The following is a 23166-nucleotide window of genomic DNA, read 5'->3' as shown; positions in this document are numbered from 1 at the left end:
TAAACAACGGTACCTTAGCAGCTGCTGTTAATTCAGGACTTAACCTCAAGTCAGGTACACGATGCCTCCTTCTGTATTCGTTGTGAACTAACAAGGCCTCTTGTTGCCAGGCCTGTTCGTCTAATGTATATTGACTTTTTGAAAAGGATATCCTTTTGCTTGGACTAGTGCCACCAGGTGTAAGAACATTATCCGTAAAGCTACCTAAGAAGTTACCAGCTGGATTGTAATTGCATACAACGTAAACTTCCCCGTTTCTATTCCTTGCCATGCCAACACCTAACTCAGTACTGTCTCTCCATACTACTTGAGTAAAATGACCGGTTTTTAAAGTAGTGGGTTCCTTTCCATACTGATGTAAAGCTTCCTCAGCATACCTAAATAATATTAATATTTGAATCCCTTCGTTAGGGTTTGTTTGTAATAAAAACGTACCATTCGTTTACAGGCTCATCACCACCAACAACTGTCTTTGGATTGGAACTCCACATACAATAAAGATTTTCACCATAATCTATGTTAGCCCTATGTTCTAATCTACCCCTAGCTGCTAAAATATTTGCCCAATCTTGGCTGGTCTTGCATAACTGTTAATATAAATAATTGTTAATTATCTTAATAGATTTTGTTTTTGTATTATTGGGATGATTATTAATCGATAATCACCTGTTTGCTAAGTCGCAAAGGTGGTACACCATGTCGAATCCGATAATAATTGTGTGTCTCCAAGCACATATTGATGAATTCCTTTGGTGGTCCTGATCTACGCACAGATGGTTTACGCGTGTCAGTCTTTGTTATCTATAAAATAGATAGAGAACATTACTGAATAATCTAATGATCGATTTCTTTTTTTATTTGTGGAATATGATGATTAATTATTATTATCATATTATTTCAGAATAAAATTTTAATTATATGGGTGTGTGTGTGTGTGTGTATGCAATTGGTTCTGATATTTTTAGAAATTACACATCGGCAATAATTAGAATTATTTATAATTAAATAACTTATTTTTTTTTTTTAAGTAAAGTAAGAGGGAACAAAATAATGCTAACAGGTTGCAACGATTTCCCATCATTCTAACGAATAAGAAATATATTTTTTTTTTTTAATTGATTGGTCACGCCTTTGAGAAATTAATGTATTCTTTTCTTGTTGATATTCTATTCAGATTTTCCACACACGTGTTTCAAACTAGATTTCTCACACTTATAGAATGAAATGTTTCGAGATGCGTCACGTTTTCAGATCGCAGACAGACAGCACGTCGGAAAGAAATCAAGGATGTCTTTTATATGACTCGTACTACTTTTATACGATATAAAATTGTAAAGAAGTTATTAACGTTTTAAACGTTTGATCGATAACAAACGATAATGATTTTCTTTTCTTAATCGATATATCTATCGATATTTTTCTAAACGATATCACATCACACTACTTGTAAATAAAAACGAGATGATTGAAATTACTTGAAATTAACAAAAAAATAATCGTACAAATTATTAATTTAATTTTATAATATAATAAAGTTTAAATTTTGCATTAATCTCAAACAAAATTATTACAACGAATAGAAAAGAAATTAAATACAAACTATTTAAAATTAGATACAGTTGTATGAAAAATAAAATGATCTTCATAAACAAATATGATTTTACAACGACACGGATTTGTATTAATGTGAGTGTAAGCTAAGGTATTCACATAAAAGTAGCTCAACGAATAGGATGATTGAAACGTCCTGTAATCGAGATGATTATAAACGTTTACTACTCTCCCGTTCACCTAAGTAAGAGAGTAGTTGACCGGAAAAATGTGATTTGAGATTAATCATTTGTGCAGATCAATTCGATATCGTATAGTAATAATCCAACTTGATGAAAGGTAAAAAGATCTAAAAATCATTTTTTAATCCTGTCAGAAATTTTCTACTTGTCATATTTATCAATGTTTTAATACCCACGTTTGAATGAAAAGATGTTTGAAGTCATGTTTAAAGTGATGTTTGAAATCTCGTTCAAATTCAAAATAAATAAAATGATTGGAATATAATTTTATCTGAAAAAGGTTCTTATAAAACGATTTATATATTTTGCTTTTAAATTATATTATATTTAATTGTTTATTTTGAAATTTGCCTAAATCAAATTTAATATTTTCTTATCGTTGACCATAGTAACATTTACAATTGGAAATTAATTGTCCTAAAAATGGTCATATCATTTCACGTTGAAAAAAGGTCGTTATCGAACGATTTGGAATCTAATTTTGATCAAAGTGACGATTAATATTGTACCTGTGAAGAGGAATATCTAGCAGAATCAGGTGAAGCAGATGAAGACCTTGCACTACTGCAAGACATGCCATCGCTTCCTAAACTACCGTGAAAACTGCCGTGTAATGAATTTGAAAGTGGTCCTGGAGATGCTGGTGACGCAGTCAAAGGTGATTTAGATCTAACCGATTCTGTCCTCGACCTGAAAAATAAATCGATAATGACATGGCAGACGAAAGAAACTCTGACAAAGAGTCTCTTTCAATTTTTACACAGTAGTACTACTGTTTAAATAATTAGACAGTACATATATAATTTGATTTTTTTTTTCTTTCATTTTTCTAGGCAAAGCAGAGTTGTAAGTAATGTGCGAGAGAAGCTTTTTGAATTTGTAATTCAATAAAGCGTGAAAATTTATAACACATTGGTACGATTTTTTTTAAACACAAATCTTTCATAACAATTTTTTAGATTTATATATACATATATTTGGTTAGCAATTTTTGTTGGAAAAATAATAAATAAATTAAATTTATTAATTTATTTATATATAATTATATATAATAATATTTATTAATATTATATATTATATATTAATAATATTATATAATAAAAATAATAAATAAAAGTTAAATTATATTATAAAATAAATTATTAAAAAATTCTTTAAAATTGCAGGAACTTAGTTGCCAATTCAATATATGTATACATTTAACAACCATACAAAATAATATATATATATAAAATACAACATAATAATAATAATAATAATAATACTTTATAAACGAGTTTATTTATATATTTAAGAAAAATCAGTGCTTAAGCTAAAAGATGCTGCATACCTACTTGCATCATCATCATCATCATCATTTTACGATCGTCCTAAATATGAGGAAGAGAAATTCTTCTAAGAAGATCGAAAAATGTATGAATGAAAGGTAATGAGAGCGAGAAATATAGTAAGCATTAGAACGTATGAAATGGAAGCATAGAAGAAGAAGAAGAAGAAGAAGAAGAAGAAGAAGAAGAAGATAAAGAGGAATAATAATAAGAAAAAGAAACAAGCAAATGATGGAAGAAGAAAGTATACGAGGTCGGTCCGATCTTGATCTTGTGAATCGTACAAGTAGTCATTACGACATGCGGAATGGGTCTAAGCAATTCATGACGAGTAGTATATCTAATGCACTATCTAATAGTACTTCTAATCTATTTTCCGGCTAACAGCTAATCGCCCAAGCTGAACACTGTGCTTCTATTTACAACTCGATCTTCCATCCTACACGTTTAATCTATCTAAATACACACACATATATATGTATATATATATACATATATGTTCAAACATAATATATGAATATATTCTATTTAAAAAAAAAAAAACAAGAATTTTATCTTTTAAAAACCCCTTTGCATTAACAATTATATTTTTTCTTTATAGTTTGCAATATTTTTATATGTTTTATTTGTAATTTAATTTAACTCAAAAATATTGTATATTTAATATAATATAATAAATGTAATATTGTAAATATCAAAATAATATTATATAATATAATATAATTATAAAAATATATTATAATAATATATTTAAATATATGCAATTGTAGAAACAGATTTAAATTAAATGCCTGTTTTATTTAGATTATGCAAAGGGTTAAAAATCATTCCATAATTTTATAACAAATATATATATATATATTTATACATATAAATGTTTGTTACGTAAAATACGTAAAATAAAAAAATAAAAACATCATCTTTGATCTTTTACCGTCACCAATAAATAATAAAATATGATCGGTAATTCAATCCGTAGATAATGTTCGTAATGTTTTTTTTATGTTTCAAAGAAGCAAAGAGAAAGCTGAAAATTTCAATGTACGACAAGAACTAGCAAGAGGAAGGGATTGAGGGAAGGTGAAGGAGGTGAAGGAGGTGGAGACACGTCGTTCCGTCGAGAATTACGAGAAGTCTCGCTAAACTCTCCTAAAGTCCGTGTTGTTCAACACACGGTTTTACGATCAACGCTTTTACTTCCTCCTTCCTTCCTTTCTTCCTTTCTTCCTTCATTCTTCGTAGCACTCTAACCACGTCATGACCACGGTCATGGTCGTATCCGAAGACCTTCCCCCCTTTTTCCCTTTTCCCTTTTCCCTCTCCTTCCTTTCGCGCTAGTTCATCGACCCACCCCGATCGAAACCATAGACAATGTTTTATTATTTTATTAATATTCCTTATAAAAATTTAATTAAATGTACAAATTATTTCGAAAGTTCTATATTTTTTTTTAAATAATGCACGCGGGCCAATAATTATCTTAATTATTTTTTTTTTTCAAATCAATTAGTTTAAATTCTCGTGTTAGAATTTTCTAAACACACGTGCAACGATTAAATGTTTTTTTTTTTTTTTTTTTTTTTTTTTTATTATAGAAGTTAATTCGATCTTCTATCTTTTTAATACTCGTTTACATAGAACGATCTTTGAGAGACGTATGTATAAATAAACGAACCAGTTTGAATACGGTGGTTCTTGTAAACAAACGAACGTTGTCTCACACGGTCTTCAGACGGTCGTGGGAACAAAACGAAGCTGCATTTTATTACATTGAAAAATTTCCTTTCGTTAAAACGACATAAACAAGAACTGTACATTACGTAGGAGAGTTACGTTCGATTCATGAGAAGTCTCTTATGTCAATAAGTAAATATTTGAGAAATAAAACAAATCGAAGTAATGATACATTGAAAAGGGAAAGTGTTCTCTTACTTGTTATTTAAATATTACGAAAGCATATATTATGATACTTAGAAAAGAGTGATAATATTAATGATCAATAAATTTGAAAATGATTGCATTTAGTTTAAACGATTCGTACAATAGAAAATATTATAATATGTTTTAAAAGAGAAATTTTCAGCTGTCACTTTAAGTGTTGCAAAAAAAAATTAAAAATAAAATAAAATAAATATAACGCTTATACTACATAATTAAATTAATGAACATAATTAAAATAAATCACCATTACCGATTTGAGTGATTTCAGCGAGAAGCGTTTTCCTTGCTAGGATGCAAACAGTTGAGGGGAAGGAGGTGAGGGGTTGAGGGTAGGTGTAAGATTCATTATCTAGTGCTATAAATCATTCATATACTTTCTCGCTTCACTGGAAATTGGAATTTGACTTGACTGCAATTCTGCACCATCGCATAGAGGTGTGTTTGAGTGTGTACCTTTCGGGCGACAGCTGGTCGACAAAACCGACCACCTTCTTTTTCGTTCCACTGACGCTGAGCGAGGGCATACTATAGGGCAAGGAAGTAAGGGAAGATTTACGATGTACACAAACTATCATCATTTTGAACAAAAATAAAGTAAAATAAAATAAGTTACACACTATGTTGTCTAGAATACATAAGAATTGTATGAAGAAGAGAAAGAAAAAGAGAGAGTGAGACAATTTTGTAATAAATTTTATTCAAAATACGACATACTAACAGTAAGAGGATATGTATATTTCAACTGTGTAATGAAAGATACGTCCTGCAATTGACAACGAAACGCACACATGCGCAAATCGAGTCATAGTTTCTCTCTCTTCTTCTTTTTCTCTTTCTCTCACATTTTCTTTCTCAAATCTCACCATCCTCTCTATCTCTCATCTCTATCCTCATCGTGATATATCTCTATACACACACACATAGATACACACAATTCTAAAGGGGGGAAAAAGGATATAACGTAAAATTACCGACTACAACTTTACGACGTATAAATCTTTGCCTACTGAAACGCATGTAACGAGTTTCCGGTACTAGGATATATACACATAGAAGTAACTTCTAAAATGAAATTTCGTGCATGTGTGTTACCACCGACGTTTCTCACAATGCGATTATTATCGAGCAATATATATATATAGTATAGTAGGTTTTATGATAACGATTATTACATATATTATTATAAATACATGCTAACTCATCATCTAACGTTGTTTATTATTTTTTACTATTTTCTATTTTTCTAAGGGAATTATTTTTTTCTAGAAAATATAACACGACACATCGTTCCGGTTTTTTGATTTATGATAATTTACCGACTATTCCTTTTCTTATATAATATAACTTTTTTTTTCCTGTTGTTGTTTTTTTATTTCCTACGTGAATCTTCATCGTACCATCCTATATCTATTTGTATAATTCTTTTTCTTTCGCAATAATATAATTTATTTCTAAGAAAAATAAATTGAAATGAATATTTTTTTGTACTTATTACCAACCTGTTTGACTTTGGCGTTACGATATCTCTAGTTTCAGAAGTATATTTTCTTTCAGCTCTGCCACCGTTGAACAATTCGACGGTTTCCCTGGTTACGGTTTCCAAGAGAGGTTCACCACCACGTCTACCCTTACTGAAAGTTCTCTGATCCGTTTTACGGACCATAACAACCCTCGACAAGGGTTGGTTGAACTCGTGACCATGCATAGTCGGTGGAATCATTGCTAACGATTGCGAGAGGGGTCCTCCTACGCGTGGAGACCTGAAATTTAATTCAAATAATTGTATGAAACTCATTCCTATATGTGTAGTCTTTTTCCCTCTTTTTATGGTGTAAAAATTTATTTTTATGTAGTCGCATTTAACGATGAAATCATTAGTATATTATTTTCAATAAATAAAATATAACAATTTGTATTATTATTTTTCTGAAAAGATAACTTTGTTGGTTTTTTTTATCAAAAATTTCAAATAAAATTTTAATTTGTATTAGTAAAATTCATTTATATGTATATTCTTTTTCCTTTTTTTTATTTGGGAATAAAAATTTATGTTTTAGTGGTTCTATTTAACAATGAAATCATTAACATATCACTTTCAATAAATAAAATATAATAATTTGTATTATATGTTTTTCTAAAGATAGTTTTGTTGATGTTTCATCAAAAGTTTCAAATAAATTTGCAATTCATATTCGTAGATTTTATTAAAACCTATACAGAAATAAATTTAAACATTTATTCATTAATATTGTTAATATCTTTCCATACAGGTATTGATAATGTGATTATCAGATGATTCTTAGCTATTTTTGTTCACCTTTAAACAATCTAATTAACATAACATTTAAAACAAAGTATGTGGGGATTTTTTGTGATGTCAATAATATAGGTGAGATAATTTGAAAGAGTTTCGTAGAAAGAGAAGGTAATGTTTGACGAGTAATCTTATCTTATCTTAGGAAAGGTATGAGATGAGAAAAATGTATCTACGATTATTTCCGTTCCGTGACCGAAGGTCAGTACGTGGTGCAAAGCGGTTTAGAACGTTGTTACGTACTCGAGGCTAACAGATACATATAAATGAAGGTAAGTATATACACACACAGACACATATAGACGCACGCACGTATTAGAGAGGATATTCACATACTCGGATGACCATATGAGAAAGAAATTTTTTTCTCTCTCGAGGAAAGTTAAATGCACAAAACTTGGGATTATCTTCGACCAATTAGATCGCTAGAATTGAAACTATTCGTATAACAGTGAATTAGTAATAGTTGGCTCGTTAAATTATCGGCACACGAGGAGTTTTTTTCCTTGTTACAAAGTGACAATTAAAATCGATTAGGTTTAGTCTCTGGTTTTTTTTTTCTGTAATTTTGGAAAGTCTCGTGGGTGTTCGTAATTTTCCAATTAACCAGTTAAGTGTGACGATCTGTGAGCAGAGTTCGCTCCGGTGTGTGTCGCGATAATCAAGCGATGACGGATATAGTCGTCAAACACAGAGTAAGTGGCGCTGTTAAAATATTGGATCAAAAAGACGACTTTATTTTTGAAAATGAACAATTTTGCTAGTAATGTACACACAGTTTCTTAATATGAACATATATTTATACATAATAAACGGAAAAATTAGAGAAAAAATAATCGAATATTTATAGAAGTTAAAAATTTATTCTTGAGATTTTTTTTTACCTCTAAGCATTTAAAAAACATATTAAAATTTACGAATATTATTTAGTTTTCGCCAAAGTAACCATTTAAACATCAAATTAAAACGAACTTTTACGTATGACAAATATAGACGTCATAACACATGTCACATCTCCATGACGGATATAGTCGTCAAACATGCTTAACTAGTTAATTAGTATTTTTTTTTTATAAAATTGTTATTATCCTTCGTCTCAATTAATTTTTTTAAACTCGAAAAAAAAACACTGTAAGTTCACGAGTTCGTTCTCTAAGGAAATCGTAAATCGAAATAAATCGTTTCGCAGTTTTCATGGCACAACATCTTCCTGTTCTTTCGAAATGGTTTTTCCGAAGATAACTTTGTTGGTTTTTCATCAAAAGTATTAAAGTAAACTTTCAATTCGTATTCGTAGAATCCATTAAAACTTGTATAGAAATAAATCTAAACATTTCCGATCCTAAATTGGTTTAGGGTCAATGCAGAAAGTTTCTTTTTCAGAAAAAAAAAAAAAAGAAAAAAAAAATAACAAAACAAAACAAAAATATGTTTGACTTAACGACTTTCGTGAGAAATCCATCATCTCAGCATCGTAAATATATTGGAAAGTGTTCCATAGAAAGAAAGTAATATTCATACTAACTCTCAGAAGAAAAAGAAGAAGAGGAAGAAGAAGAAGAAGAAGAAGATAAATAAAAATAAAAATAAAAAGAAAAACAAGATGATGAAGTCTGTTTTGCTTCTCATTTGCAAAAAAAAAAAGTCACCTTATAGTTTGTTTAAGCAGCAATGCGTGTTCGCAACGATGTTAACCTTGACTTGAAATGCATCCTCCTCGTGTATGATTTAAAGATGATCGATAAAAAAGTTGCGGTCACGCGTCGACTATTCGAGGTCGATAGCTCGATAGATTGTCGTAAAGATCATAGATCGATTCGTCATACGAAATTTGTATGAAAAAGTTAAACAAAATCCAAACGATAAAACGAATTTATTAATAAGAAATAACAACAAATTAAAATATAACGATAATATAAGATAAAAATGATAACTTACGGGTAGAACGTAGGTGAAGATGAACAACAATAATAACAAAAATACTAGAAAAATATCTTAGTTAATTCTAAAATTCACGAAGAAAAGGAAGAACAAGGACGTGATGAGGATGAGGATGAGAAAGACGAAGAGGTGGATGGAGAAGAGAAGGATAACACGGAGGATCCATAATTTAGATTTGTAATGTGAAAAACGTGGGGTTTATTGAGGATCCGTAGCAAGGTTTATATAGGCGCCGACTTAACTCGGCTTCAAGTCCACAACTTCGATTCTGCACTCGGTTTAACCCGCGCGACAGGACGAACAAAACTGGCACGAGTCGACCGGCTTACTGAGGGAGAAGGCGTCGTGAAGAAAGAAAGAAAGAGAAAGAGAGAGATAGAGACAGAGAGGGAGAGAGAGAGAGATGGTAGAATGGAAAGGAGAGAGGGATTATTCTCTCTTCTTTTTCTTTTTCTTTTTCTCTTTCTTTTTCTCTTTCTCTTTCTCTTTCTATCTCGTTCTCGCACACGAAGAAAGAGAAAGAGAGAGGAAAGGTGGCCAATTAGCCGTTACTCGGTGCTGCAGCAGCAGAAGCAGCAGCAACAGCAATAGCAACAGCAACAGCAACAGTATAACAGCAGCAACAGCACATGACTATACTGAACGAGTAACTAACTCTCTAGATGATACCAGCTGCAACGAGAAAATACTATACTACACTAAACCGTACCTCCTAGCTCGACGATGTTCCAAACAACACTGTGCTGGTGTTTGCATGCAATGTTCTTTCACCGATCGCATTCGTAAGTTCGAGACGATTCAGAATCCTTTAGGAAAGAAGAGTCGGTCTGTTCGATAAGTTCGCGAGAAAATCATTGCAATCAATGCATCTTTAACAATGTGCTCACAGGATTATAACAAGGATAAGAATTGTATCGAGATATCGCGTAGTGTGTGTATTGCAATATTAAATTAATTACAAATGGCTCATTTGAGTTAAAAATAAATTACAGTAATATTATAAATGTCAAAATTTTACATGTATTCTTTAAAACAAAAACCTTGACACCCACAGGACAAGATGCTCTAAATATGTTTGGCAGTCAATGGGTTAAAATAAAACAAAAAGAAGAATAATGAGAGATTATAGTTTTAGCAATTCGTGATAATAGTTTATAAGTTCTTCCGCTTTCGCGACAGAAAGCGCATGCGCAATACGCTTTTAAGTGTGTTCACCGCGGGAAGGCAAAGAGATAATTCGAGACGAAGACACACACGGCCGAACGAGTACCGCTATTCCTGCTGACCGGAATCACTGCTCTGGAACAGCACGATATTTCGTCGTGTCGTATCTTCTTCTTGTACACACGTTATATTCTCTCACGATGAACAGAAAACACACGCACACACTGTTGTCCACCAATCTCTCATTTCGGAGCACGTGCGATTTGCAGTTGCACAGCGTGCAGTTGCACAGCGCAGTTGCACCTGACTCGAACGTTCCGCTTCGAGAATATCGGACGAAGATCGCGAGAAGGAAAATTTCTAAGCTGATACGCTCGGAAACGATTCATCCTTTTTCTTATTTTATTTTCTTTTCTTTTTTTATTTCTTTCATGACGAGAAATCATATTATCTTATCATCTTATGGCAGATCATTTAATGTTCACCATTAATATTGATAAAAGTGCACTTTTAATTCATGAAATTCTTTCGATATCTTACTCTGTTTTATTTGACGTTTTGTTTTATTAAATAACAAATTTAATCATATTTATGTCTAATAGAAAATTTGGTATTGATCAAAACTGTAGAACAGATTAAATGTAAACATTTCTAATTATTAATATTCATTTATAATAAATGTTAGAAAATCTAACATTCTGATTTATCGACCAACGCACTTTTTATATTCCATCGAAATTAAATAAACTTCACATTTTATCGTAACAATTAATCGTTGCAATTAAATACTTTATTGCAGATAAAGAACAAATAAATAATTAATGTTGAAATAGTTGTATTTAATAGAAAATAATTAGTTCTATTATTCTTTTGATCTAATAAAATAATACTTTGATAAAAGTCATGATAAAATGGGAACACGTCCTTCTAGTACTAGGTCGAGTATCTACCTGTTTCAAATTGTGGAACACTTGATTAGAAAGGATCTAATACAATAAAAAATAAAACTATGAACATGAATATGAATAAGAATAAGAAGAAAGAAGCCTTAGAAAGGGATTACTATAAGTAACATGATGTGTGTCCTTCGAACGTGCACTATACTTTCGTTTCGTGATACTCAACTCGAAAGTAGCATAATTCCTTCCGGAAGGAGAACAATTCTATCCCAAAAATATAAATACTTTTCTATTACGATTTATATATTCAGATTATTATAAATAATACTGTCGAAACGATAAGTTTTGTTTTGTTCTCTTAATCCAAATATTTTAATTGATTATTATATCTAAAGAGAAATCTTTGAGTGCACGAAACAACGCGTAACCTTTTCATTAATTCTTATCACGAATCAGATTATAATATTTGCCCTTCGATCGTGTTTCAATTCGCATGACCATGCATGCGCCGTGAAATCGATGACACGCGTAGATTTTTATATACCAACGTGTATAATTAATTTAATTTTATTTATAATACAATATAATAAGCACACGTACATTACCAGTGAAAGCAACCACGAAGTTGATGATAAACGTGATGAAAAAATAAACAGGAGTAGTAGCAATAGAAGAAGAAGAAGATGCAGATGAAGAAGAAAAAGTTGCAATCTCATTGCTCATTTCGAATTCGTGAAAATGAAAATGCTAATTGCACGCATATTTCTACGAATCATTTACCAAGATTTTCTCGGCATGCAATTCTTTTTTTATTTTTCCCCTATCTTTCTCTGGATGTTGTATCAACGATGATGAATGTAATAGAATAATCATTATCCTATATATATACGTATGCGTGTGTGTATTTACGGAACGTGCTGTATAATTAAACTCGAAGAAAGTCGTTTTGCGAGCGTGCCGAAGTAAAACGGTATCTGCGTGAAGGAAAAAGAAAAAGAAAAAGAAAATAAATATAAAAAGAAATAATTTCGAAAGATTACCTTTGCTTATATCTCAAAGAATGTTTCAACTCTCGATAGAAATTGTCATAAACGAAGGAAGAACACACGAGAGTATTCTTTACTCGAAAACTATGTGCGCTTTCCGTTCCATTCAGTTCCGTTTTAACGTTTGCGGAATAAATTTCGTGACAAGTATCGCGTGCCATCGAGTAATCTCAATAAATTAATGCTAGTAGAAATCTCTTCTCGATCTAATCGACATTACTTAGAAATTGTCATGTTTTCTCATTCCCGATCTTAAAGATAATAAAATACTTGGACGGTGAGATATTCCATCCTCTTTTTTTTTTTTTTGATTACATAAATGTAAAATACGCAATGCGTTTATTTTTTTAATGTGTTTGAATTTTCTAATCTTTCGATAGAATAAAATTGAAACGAGCGTTCTGAAATTATTGAATGAAAAATAATTGAAACGATTCTTAAAGGATTTATTATTCGAAAAATATCAAATGAATTTAAATAATTTCATAATTTTTCTCAAGGAAAAATAATGTTTGTCACGTGTTTAAATAAACGGAAGTGCAATTTTGCATTACAATCATTTAACGACACCTGGAATATAACGAGAAATACGCGTAATAGTCGTGCATAAAAAAATCAATGAACATAAAAAAAAACCTATAATTACTAGATTCATATCGTATCGATTATGTTTTTACTGTCACACTGTAAAATAATGATATTATATATCGAATAGAAAGTGAAATTATGAACATAAATCACCAAAACTTCCTTCCTTCCTTCCTTCCGCAATTAATTCGTAAAAAACCATAATGTTTAATCTCTACAATGAACCATAGTCAATAATTAAAAAATCTATATATACATTAAATCGTTCCTTTATATGCGACTTTTTAATTAGTATTCCGTAAAACGATAAAACGAACGATCGTTTTAATTTCCTTTAATTTCCTTTGCTATAAAAAAGAGAAAAAAATACAAATGCATGAATATATCTTTTCTTTGACAATTTAATTGCAGGTAATTAAAAAGAAATAATACGATTTTCATTTAGAAAAAAAAAGTAATCTAAACTAGGATCCGATAAATTAATCGATAAAAATTGTAATCACATTAATTTGTAAATAATCGTAATTACGTATTAAATCAAAAGGAAAATATTGATTAAACAACAACCGATTAGATCATCAACGTTTCTGTTCAAACTTCTGTTAAAACCAGCTACTACCATCTCACACGAATTGTCCTACTTTTTCGTATAAGTATTGTTTATCCTATTTTATCTTCAGATAAAAGAGTAGTCTCATCCTATCTTTTATAACTTCGATGTAACATCAGTTATCTCATCAGTAGTATTCTAAAGTATTATATATTATGCAGATGCACATTTTATCGCTGAAAATAACAACTCTAAATGCGAGATCATTGCGGTTTATTCTCTACCAATCACAATACTGATTCTCCTATCGATACTAATACGATCATCGAGGTCATTGCGAATGACAGAAAATGAAATAACGTAGAAATTGATTATAATGTCTAACACACACGACGTTATCAATAATACTAAGAAGAAGTCTTTCAAGACTCCAGACAAAAATGATGATGATAATAATGATGATAATGATGTTGATGATGATGATGTTAAGTTAATTACAAAATCTTCGTCGCGTTTCGTTGAATAACATAATGCAACGAAACAACAAAACGTAATAGCCTTGACATTGTCGATCCCATGAATGTCACGAATAAAACGAGTTTCGATTATCTTTCAATAAAAACCAAGAGATAATATTTTTTTAAACTAATCACGTAAAGATTGATAGTTCAACTATCATAATTTCGATTAAAATTTAAAAAAAAGAAACACGAATATTCCAAAAAAAAGTCATTGCAATTTGTTTTGAATGGTATAACAAAAAAAAAAAAATAAAAAACAAAAAAACCACATTGACTTTGTGAATTTACGAGTAAGATATTAGTTTTTTTCGTAAAAATATTATCATCGCGGATAGAATAATTATTTACAAAGAATATTTTTTACCGTTGCACGAAGAAATGAATACGATAATGTTATAAAAATACATGATTAAAATGTGAACAATGATATCTTTGTTAAACGACAGCAGGTGGTGTTTTCTTCGTGTATCGTCCTCGAAACCTTGCGATCTTTTTATTCATCTTTTTTTTTTAAGTTATCTCACTCATACTTTAACCGTGTTGTTATTCATTAAAATTTCTTTTATATACGTCTCTTTACAAGAGAGAGAGAAAGAGAACAGTGCAAATAGGTTACCACTGACGCAACCAGGAACGCGCGCCACCGGTTTCGCCTAATGACCGATAATTAGTCAACTTGTTACGTAACTATTCTATTGTCGAGTAATTTATTCTAACGAGGAGTCTCGTTCGAGGATTTATTTAACGATATAACGATAAAAGAAACAAAATGTTCTGTAACATTTCTTAAATGTTTCAATAGAAGGGTTTTTTCTTTTATTAGAACTCGTTGAAGTTTCTCGTAAGTCAAAAAAGTATTTACAGAATGAATAATTTTTTATAATACTTTGAATTTCAATGAAATTATATTAAATACAGCCATAAATATAAAGGTGAAGTTATTGCAAAAATTGTTTCAATATTTTATAGTTTGCAAACTACTCGTGTTAACTTTAAATATTTTGTAGAAAATAGAAAAATAAACAGTACTTTATAGATGTTTCTTTTTTTTTTTTCGAATTTTCGTACCCTCAATTTCATCTGAATTTAGTGTATAAGTCGAATATCGATTCGATTGAAAAACAAAAAAAAAAAGAAGAAAAAAATATCGTTTATTTGCATACAAACCGGCTGCATAAACTACGAGTTTATTTTTATATACGCGATCGTACGAATTTATTCATAGTAAACGACGATTTCTACCGTATAAAAGTATTAAAATTTGTATGTTTTTTTTTTTGTCGAATACGTCGAAAGAAATCTTAGACCTTCATGGAATATAAAAAGAAGAAAAAAGAAGAAAAAGAAGAAAAAAATAATATCTTTCACGTGAAAAACATGGTACGGCACGCCCCAAAACATTGATCATAGTTTGGTTTATCCGTAAAGGTGTGGCCAATCACACACGTGGCTTGGCTTATCACGAAAATATTATCGAATATAAATTTTCGTTAGGACCTTCCTTCGTGAACAGTTAACCCAGAAATGACGTTTATTCTGATTGCTCATCTACGTTGACTCATATAAAAATAAATATCACATTCGGTGTAATGATAAAATGAAAATCGATTGGATATCACAAAACACGTGTGCGTTGTTTGATTTCAAATCGATTTTCAAATACATTAGAACACGTTCGTGTTATTTGAATTTTCTATCTTTCCATTTCTATTTTCTTTTTTTTTTTTTAATCCAAACAATCTATATTGTATTTTTTCTTTTTTTTTTTTTTTATATGAAAGATCTCAAGACTAATCATTTGAAATATTTTAATACACAATAAAAATCTAATGTTCAAAAAAGAAAATTGATAAAATTAATATATTTTGTTTTTAAATTCGGATGAGTAAAATAATTACAAAATTATAGACAAAGTTTAATTAAATTCAAACGATTGATTATTTTTATTATTCTGAAATAATTTTTTGTTAATCTTTTTATTATTACTTTGTAGAATAAAACTTCTTATTGTAAGTTAAACATAGTTGAAGTTTAATGATATTCGACAATTTTTTTTGCATTATCATGTTTCACACGTAAGAAATATTAAAATAGAGCCGAGTCGTCTTACGATAGACGTATCGGTTTTAGGGTCAAACGAAACGGCCGAGTAGTTTTAAATACTGAACGTGCTGAATGTATACATTCCAGATTATTATCGTATCACGTTTTATACTTAAATAAAGCAAAATAATATTTCAACAAAAACTCAAACAATTTCTAACTGAAATATACTGTAATGTAATTCGATCCAAAAAAAGAAAAAGAAAAAGAAAAAGAAAAAAAAATCAAATACAAAGATATCTTATCATTTTTTTTCTCTCGTGTTTCCATAAATAGCTTTCTCGAGATTTTTTTTTTCAAATTCTACTAGAGCTTATCGAAACACTGAGAGACTCACTTATGTGATAGGTTTTTTTTCATTGTTATAAATATCTGAAGATGCATAAGATGATATAAGAAGTATCGATGAAGGTGTGGTACTGAAACATGTATCGTCCATTTTAACGAGCTAAACTATACTCACATGAGTGAATTATCTTTATTACAAGCTGATACAGATAATAATAATAATAATAATAATAATAATAATAATAATAATAATAATAATAATAATAATTTAGTGCTAGAAATTTCCAGTGAGAGAAAAAAGAAGAACAGAAGTCCTTGAAGATAAAACAATTTTTTTTATAAATAAAAAAAATATAACAAATATTCCTAACAAAGATATTCTGGTTTATAAAAAAATTTTATTAAATTTCTATGCACGAACTAAACGAATGCAGCAGGTAGAAAAGTCAATTTATTAACTCGATCGATATTAAAAGAACCCCGCAGTAATTTACTTTCAAAGCTGTTATGATGAACGAAAATAACAAGAGGTAGGTGATGGCAGATAAAAAAGAAAAAAACAGAAAAGGAATGTTTTTATTGGTATCGCATGTGCATAAAGTGTTGGGTTAAAGGAGTGGGAGTTAACACACGCTCGTAAACTTTTGTACCGGTCTACGCGCTTGGGAAAAGGCCTTGAGCAAGTTCAAGGTCATGGTCATTGCATAAATCCTAACTTCCGCTATGTGACATCGATTGACGATTTTATTATTGTTCGATTATTATATAATATACTAGTATTAGTAGTAATTAATAATATTAATATTAGTAGTTGTAATTTAGTATACTAATTTGTATTCCAATATTAGTACACTTTATAATATTAATATAATATTGTAATATTTTACAATATTAGTATAATTTATCGAATTTTTTTCTACTTGATTATATAAATATATATATTTTATTTTTTTATGTTAAAAAAATTATTGTATGAAAGAAAAAAAATAGAGAAAAATTATAATTCTCACGATTATTCCAAGCCTTTCACCCTAGAACCAAACAACTGACTCTATTTCTTAAGATTGGAGCATGATGCAGCGATAATGACGAAAGTAAGAGACGGAACACACCGTTCGATAGAAATCGTTGTCTAGCCATCGGCCATTCAAACATAACCGACACAAGACGATCCCTTCGGACCTTTAATACGACGGGTTATTTACTTCGAAAGAACGAACCAACCTTTCGCAAGTAAACTGGGTGCAGCCTTAAAAATTCATCTCTCGTTCTCGCGCTTCGCTTTTATCGTGAGAAAAGGAACTCTAACCAATAGCAAATGATCGAGCCTTGCGGCTTCAAAATAATATCCTCCTCCTCCTCCTCCTCCACCTCCTCATCCTCCTTCTTCTCTTTAGTTATATACCTCGGTTATTATTTTTTTTTTGTAAATAAATAGTTACAGACAGACACCGTGTCCAAAAATTAATGTCCACTTTATTTCTAAAAATAATAAATGGTATTATTAAGTATTTTGCATTCATTATTATTTTTTTTCTTTTTTATATATTTGTTTTTTTTTTATATTTAACTCTTTGTTGCACACAGAATTTCAGATATTAAAATAATCCTATGTTGCATAGAAATTTTATTGAATTTTAAATAAAACAAAATTGGTGTATATTTTTATTAAACAGAGGTATTACATATAATGTAAAAATATAAAAAAGAAAGAGTAATAATTTAATTACAATTGCAACATTTGTTGAAAATATTAAATAAAACGAAATATGAATTTATTGCGATATTTCAAAGTGCATCAAAATGATGACATACTTTTAATTCCACCGTGCCCCAAAGAGTTATAACGTTGTCAGAAATTGTTTGATCATCCAACAACTTGACACACAATACTTTGTTTTATGCATATGATTTATGTATTTTTAAATATGATCGATGAAGAAAAAAGAATAAAAACTTGGCAAATGTATTCTCAAGTAAAAGAAAGAACAACGATAAAGAAATAATCGAACGAGTTTAAACCAGTCCAAGATATCATTCCTCGGAAATTCTTTTATACTTTTAACGAAAAATAGGTCAGCAGAAATTTAGTACAAGAAGTAAATATGTGTTTATGTGTTGGCATCATATTATATACATGTACATATATATAAAATGTATCTCGACGAAGAAACGAGTGCACTCGAACGATATATCTTATTTACCCTGACCCTTTAACAAAAAAAAAGTCTAACACCGTGATAAATTTGTGTCTACAGTTTGAGACGGTGCAACTAACTGTGAGAGGGATTTTAATTAACGATTATCGATCAAATGGCTTTTTCGTACGTTGCTCTAGACAAAAATAGATATCGTGGTGAAACAGAGAGGGCAAAGAACTATCACGAGAAATTATGGGATACATTAGTAGTGCGTTTAACAACAAAGGGATTCACTCAAAGGGAAATAATAATTACACGCTTGTGTTCATTCTTGATCTCTCATTCTTACTCTCACTTTTCGTAAATTCGATCCCTTTTCTTTTTCTATATTTTCTTTTTTAGAACGAACGGGATTTAAAAGATTCCTCGTATCGGTAGAACCGGCACACGGCTCTTATGTTAGTTCTTAGAATAAAAGTAGCTGTGACTGGGGTTCAAGAGTTCAGCGACGTGGGTGGAAAGATCCAAGAGTTAGTTTCTCGTCGAACAGTAAAACAAGAAATCATTTCTTTTTCTTCTTTTAAAACTAACTTAGGTTTCCCGAACTCATTCTTTTTATCATCAACTCTTGGAAGAAAGCCGGCCTTGCAGCGAGGAAACATTTACATTTTTCTTTTCGTCATTAATTAACGTAACGATTATGTATGATCAGCTTTTTTTAAGAACAAAGAATATATTATTAAACCGGTCCAATCATAAATCTATTTATTTAAACAGCTGAATAATTATACTCCATCATTCGATCGATTGATTTTAAATGATTCATTAATAACAAATATGACGAATCCGATTAAAATAAAAGTCGATACAATTGTAAAACATTAAAAAGAACGGAAACGTGACAAAAAGAATAAAAAAAAATAATCGTCTCTGAAACTCTGAATAAAAATTAACTATATTTTCTATCAAAAGACTACGAAGGTAAAAAAAATATTTAAAAAAAACATTGTTTATTGCAATTTATCGGACAGTGGTCATCATCCTTATCATCATCCTTACCTTACGCTGTAGGACCTTCCTGGTTTGGAGGTCATTGCACTAGATGGAGAATGGTTGCAGCAAAGGATGAGAGGGTGGATTGGTGGTGGTGGTGGGGTAGGCCGAGTACACCCAATCGATTTTCCACAACTACGACGGAGACGACGTCAACGGTTTGACGGTGTAACCGGGAAAAGCCGGTTTTCAGCTTTCAGCTTTCCACCCTTTTTCGTTTGAACGTTAGCAATGGGGGGTTGGTTTGCTAGCTTGCTTACTCGTTTGCCACCTCCCCCCTTCGCCCTATGCGCTCGTTCCGATCCTCAGCACCGCCTCTTGGCACGTGACTGCGAGGTTAAACTCAGAAGGGTGCATCCTCTTGAAGTCGCAGACCAATCGATAACCACTAGTCGGCTTTCTCTTTTACCACAATGATATTAACATATAACAACGACTATGTGACAACTATGAACGATGAGGAGAATGATGACGACGATATGACCTTCGATTTTTTAAATTTCCCGCCTATGAAAACACTTTGACTCTCGTAAGTCACCACCAACCCCCCGCCACTATTATCCAAATACCTGTCTCACCACCTTTGATTTTGTCTAACCCTTCTAACTACTTGTTGCTACTATTTTCTATCTTTCGATTGTATTTTTTCTTTGTTCTCCTTCCTCTTCTTCTTTCACCTTTTTTTTATTCTTTAGTATTACCAATACCATTTCGAGATAATATGATATTTCATAAAGGAATGATAGATAAATATATAGTTCTGAGTTTAGGTATAAGATTATGTCTGTTTGTCCAGTTATTAATGGAAGGGGAGTGTTATCTTCTTTTCTATTTTTTTCTCTATTTCTTTTTTACGTTTTATCGTACGAAGAATCCACAGGGAGTAACACGTGTTACCAATTTCCCGTTCTTTTTGTCTACGAGTACTACGAATATTCGTCCTTGATATTCCTCCCACATTCAGATTCTTCGAAATGCACAACAAGCCCTTATCTTTCTTTTTATTTATTTCAATGAATACATTGCTCACATTCGATAATAATTATTATTTATCACATGAAATAAAAAAGTAATCAATAAACAATTAAAATAATTCACAATTCCAATGAATATAATTTCAAACGTTAATCACAGACAAATGAATTGAAATTATTGAAGTTATTTGATGCAAAGAAAAAAGGTCTTTCGTCGACGACATCACGCAAGGAAATGGACGCTGAACGTTTCCGTTCCTTTTTCTCGATGGCGCTGAAAGGGTGTGTATACGAACGTAATATGTGTCTATGTGTGTATGTGTATGGAGGGGGTGGAATTACGTATTAGGTATACTTTCCACTGGTAAAAAGTGGGATCGAGTAAAGGGTTCGAGAGAGAGAGAGGAAGAGAATGAAGAAGAAAAAGAAGATGGAAAAGGGATAGAAGGAAGAGGAAGAGGAATAGGAGAAAGGGCACGTAGTATTCTCTAAGGAGAGGAACCCACTATGGCAAACCGTTCTCGTTTATGCTATCGACCGTATCGCACTGCGACGACGAATAGAACTGACGGTATTATACGACCTCGTGGCGCGCCGTTCGTTTTCTCGCGCACGCTCCTATAATACACATATATATTTACACACACACACACACACATATACATGTCAACGTATTCCTCAACGTGCACAGGTGGCGCCAAAATAAAAGGGCTCACGTACGTACCCATCGACGTTCGTTCATTCGCCACGTGCGTACGTACGGTGATATCGCTCTCCCTTTCTACACCTTCCCCAATTATTATCTTCTTATTCTCATTGAAAATTTTTTTAATTGATAATTTATCTCATTAATGTTAATTGATTATTTAGGATTGAATGTTGTTGGATATAGAAATAAAATAAATATGTTTAATCGTTCATTTGATTCAAATTTTATACTTCAAGATCATCATTATTGAATTATATTAATGATTCAATGATTAATTAAATAATGATATCTCATTGGAAAAAGTTTATATAGTTTATTTTATTTAATATTATCCAATCATTCAAATTCTTTTTTGCCCCTTTTCAAATATCAACATCACTCTCATTAGACTATATTTTTTGTGTACCTAACACGAACACTTTAATGTTAAAATTAACTTTCGATTTGTAGTTACAACCCTACAAAAAAAATATTCCAAAGACAAATGTGATATATCAAAAGAAGAAGAAGAAGAAGAAGTAGAAGAAGAAAAAGTTAGAAAATATTTCAGTAGAAAAAAAAAGACTAATCGAAACGCAATTGGTGGCCTGGTTTCTCTCATCCCTTTAGGCTAATTATTCATAGACCGCGACGCGAAGAGCTTTCTAACAAACCCCCCTTCCTCCTACTCTCACCCTTTTTCGAAGAAGAGAAGGAGGACGTTCCACGAGCAGACACAACGATAATGATCGTCGGTTGCTCGCACTCTCGTTTCCGTTGAGACGATATAAATGGTAACGAGCGATGCACGCTGAGTGGTGGGTGCCACATTAAGGTTTGCGGCGCCTATGATCTCCTTGCTTATTGCTATTAGCTGACGAGATTTGCCGACACTAAGTCGAATACCGCGTTTATAACTCTCGAAAACTCGTGGAAATCTTCTGGCTGTTGGCCACATAGTCCAATCTTCCAAAAGGTATCTTCTACCAAAAGCAGAAAAAAAAGAAAATGAAGAAGAAGAAGAGAAATCACCGATCGTGTCTTATTTTATGGTAAGGACAACCTAGAGAAATGGGTGTGCAAATGTTTGATACAATAAGAAAGATTTCTAAATGATGATTCATTATAGGATTCTCCATGGGAATTAAAAAAACTTAAAAAACAATAAAAAATTGCTAGTCAACAATGTGTGCTAGAATAGAAATTTAGTTTCAACGTACAAACAAAAAGGGTACAAGAAGAAGTAAATAAAATAGAGAGTCGAGATTCGCAGTGTCATTGTCAGTTGGCCAGTAGTCGTCGTCTGCCGTAGGTGGTTGCTCGAGGGATGAGGATAAGGGTCAGCGGGGGTGAAGGGAATACTCGGAGGAAAATTCCAAAGTCGCTACGCGCGACGAGACTAGGAAAAAAAGGAAAATGAAAAGAAGAAGAAGAAGAAGAAGATGACACGCGCAAGGGGTCTCTTATTCGTGATGGTGGTGATGGTGGTTTTAAACGAATAAACGAAGAAACGATGGAACGAATGAACGAAGTGTGGTGTTGGTGGTGGTGGTGGTGGTGGTGGTGGTGGTGTTCTTCTTCTTCTTCCCTAGGGAAGAAGAAGCACAAAGAAAGTCGCGAGGAATGCCGGGAGTTCCAGACGCGTAAATCGCTCAGCGCTTTCCCAGCGCATAGGTGCACACACACCATAGGATAAATATAGAACTTAGCCAGAAATATGTCTTTCAGCCCGCACTTAAAATCGTCGCTTCCGCCGTTTGGGTGTCGGATGCTGCGTTATACCTTTAGGGCTCGCACGACTACTCGAAACTTAGGCGCACGCATTTCGACGCGC

General features: G+C 31.5%; 1 protein-coding gene across 8 annotated transcripts in view; it reads right to left on the bottom strand.

The window, feature by feature from the left end:
• The window catches only part of LOC107070033 (uncharacterized), a 41323-nt gene that overhangs the window by 703 nt on the left and 17454 nt on the right, over positions 1 to 23166 (bottom strand). For 3 of the 8 annotated variants that reach the window (XM_089173273.1, XM_015327862.2, XM_015327861.2), the window contains 6 exons: positions 6562 to 6822; positions 5516 to 5587; positions 2303 to 2483; positions 667 to 801; positions 436 to 587; positions 14 to 377 (listed from right to left, as the gene is read on the bottom strand). In XM_089173273.1, coding sequence (XP_089029399.1) covers positions 14 to 377; positions 436 to 587; positions 667 to 801; positions 2303 to 2483; positions 5516 to 5587; positions 6562 to 6822 — 1165 coding nt within the window. Of the gene's footprint in view, positions 1 to 13; positions 378 to 435; positions 588 to 666; positions 802 to 2302; positions 2484 to 5515; positions 5588 to 6561; positions 6823 to 9025; positions 9219 to 9314; positions 9961 to 10026; positions 10118 to 19676; positions 21180 to 23166 lie in introns of those variants that run through there. The other 5 variants (XM_015327859.2, XM_015327858.2, XM_015327863.2 and 2 more) reach the window with 5 other exon arrangements.

The sequence above is a fragment of the Polistes dominula genome, unplaced genomic scaffold (genome assembly GCF_049000335.1).
Source record: "Polistes dominula isolate Pdom_NZ unplaced genomic scaffold, Pdom_raw_medaka scaffold_35, whole genome shotgun sequence".
NCBI classification, from domain to species: Eukaryota; Metazoa; Arthropoda; class Insecta; order Hymenoptera; family Vespidae; genus Polistes; species Polistes dominula.
The sequence above is the reverse complement of the archived record's forward strand: the minus strand, read 5'-3'. Positions and strand labels throughout refer to the sequence as shown.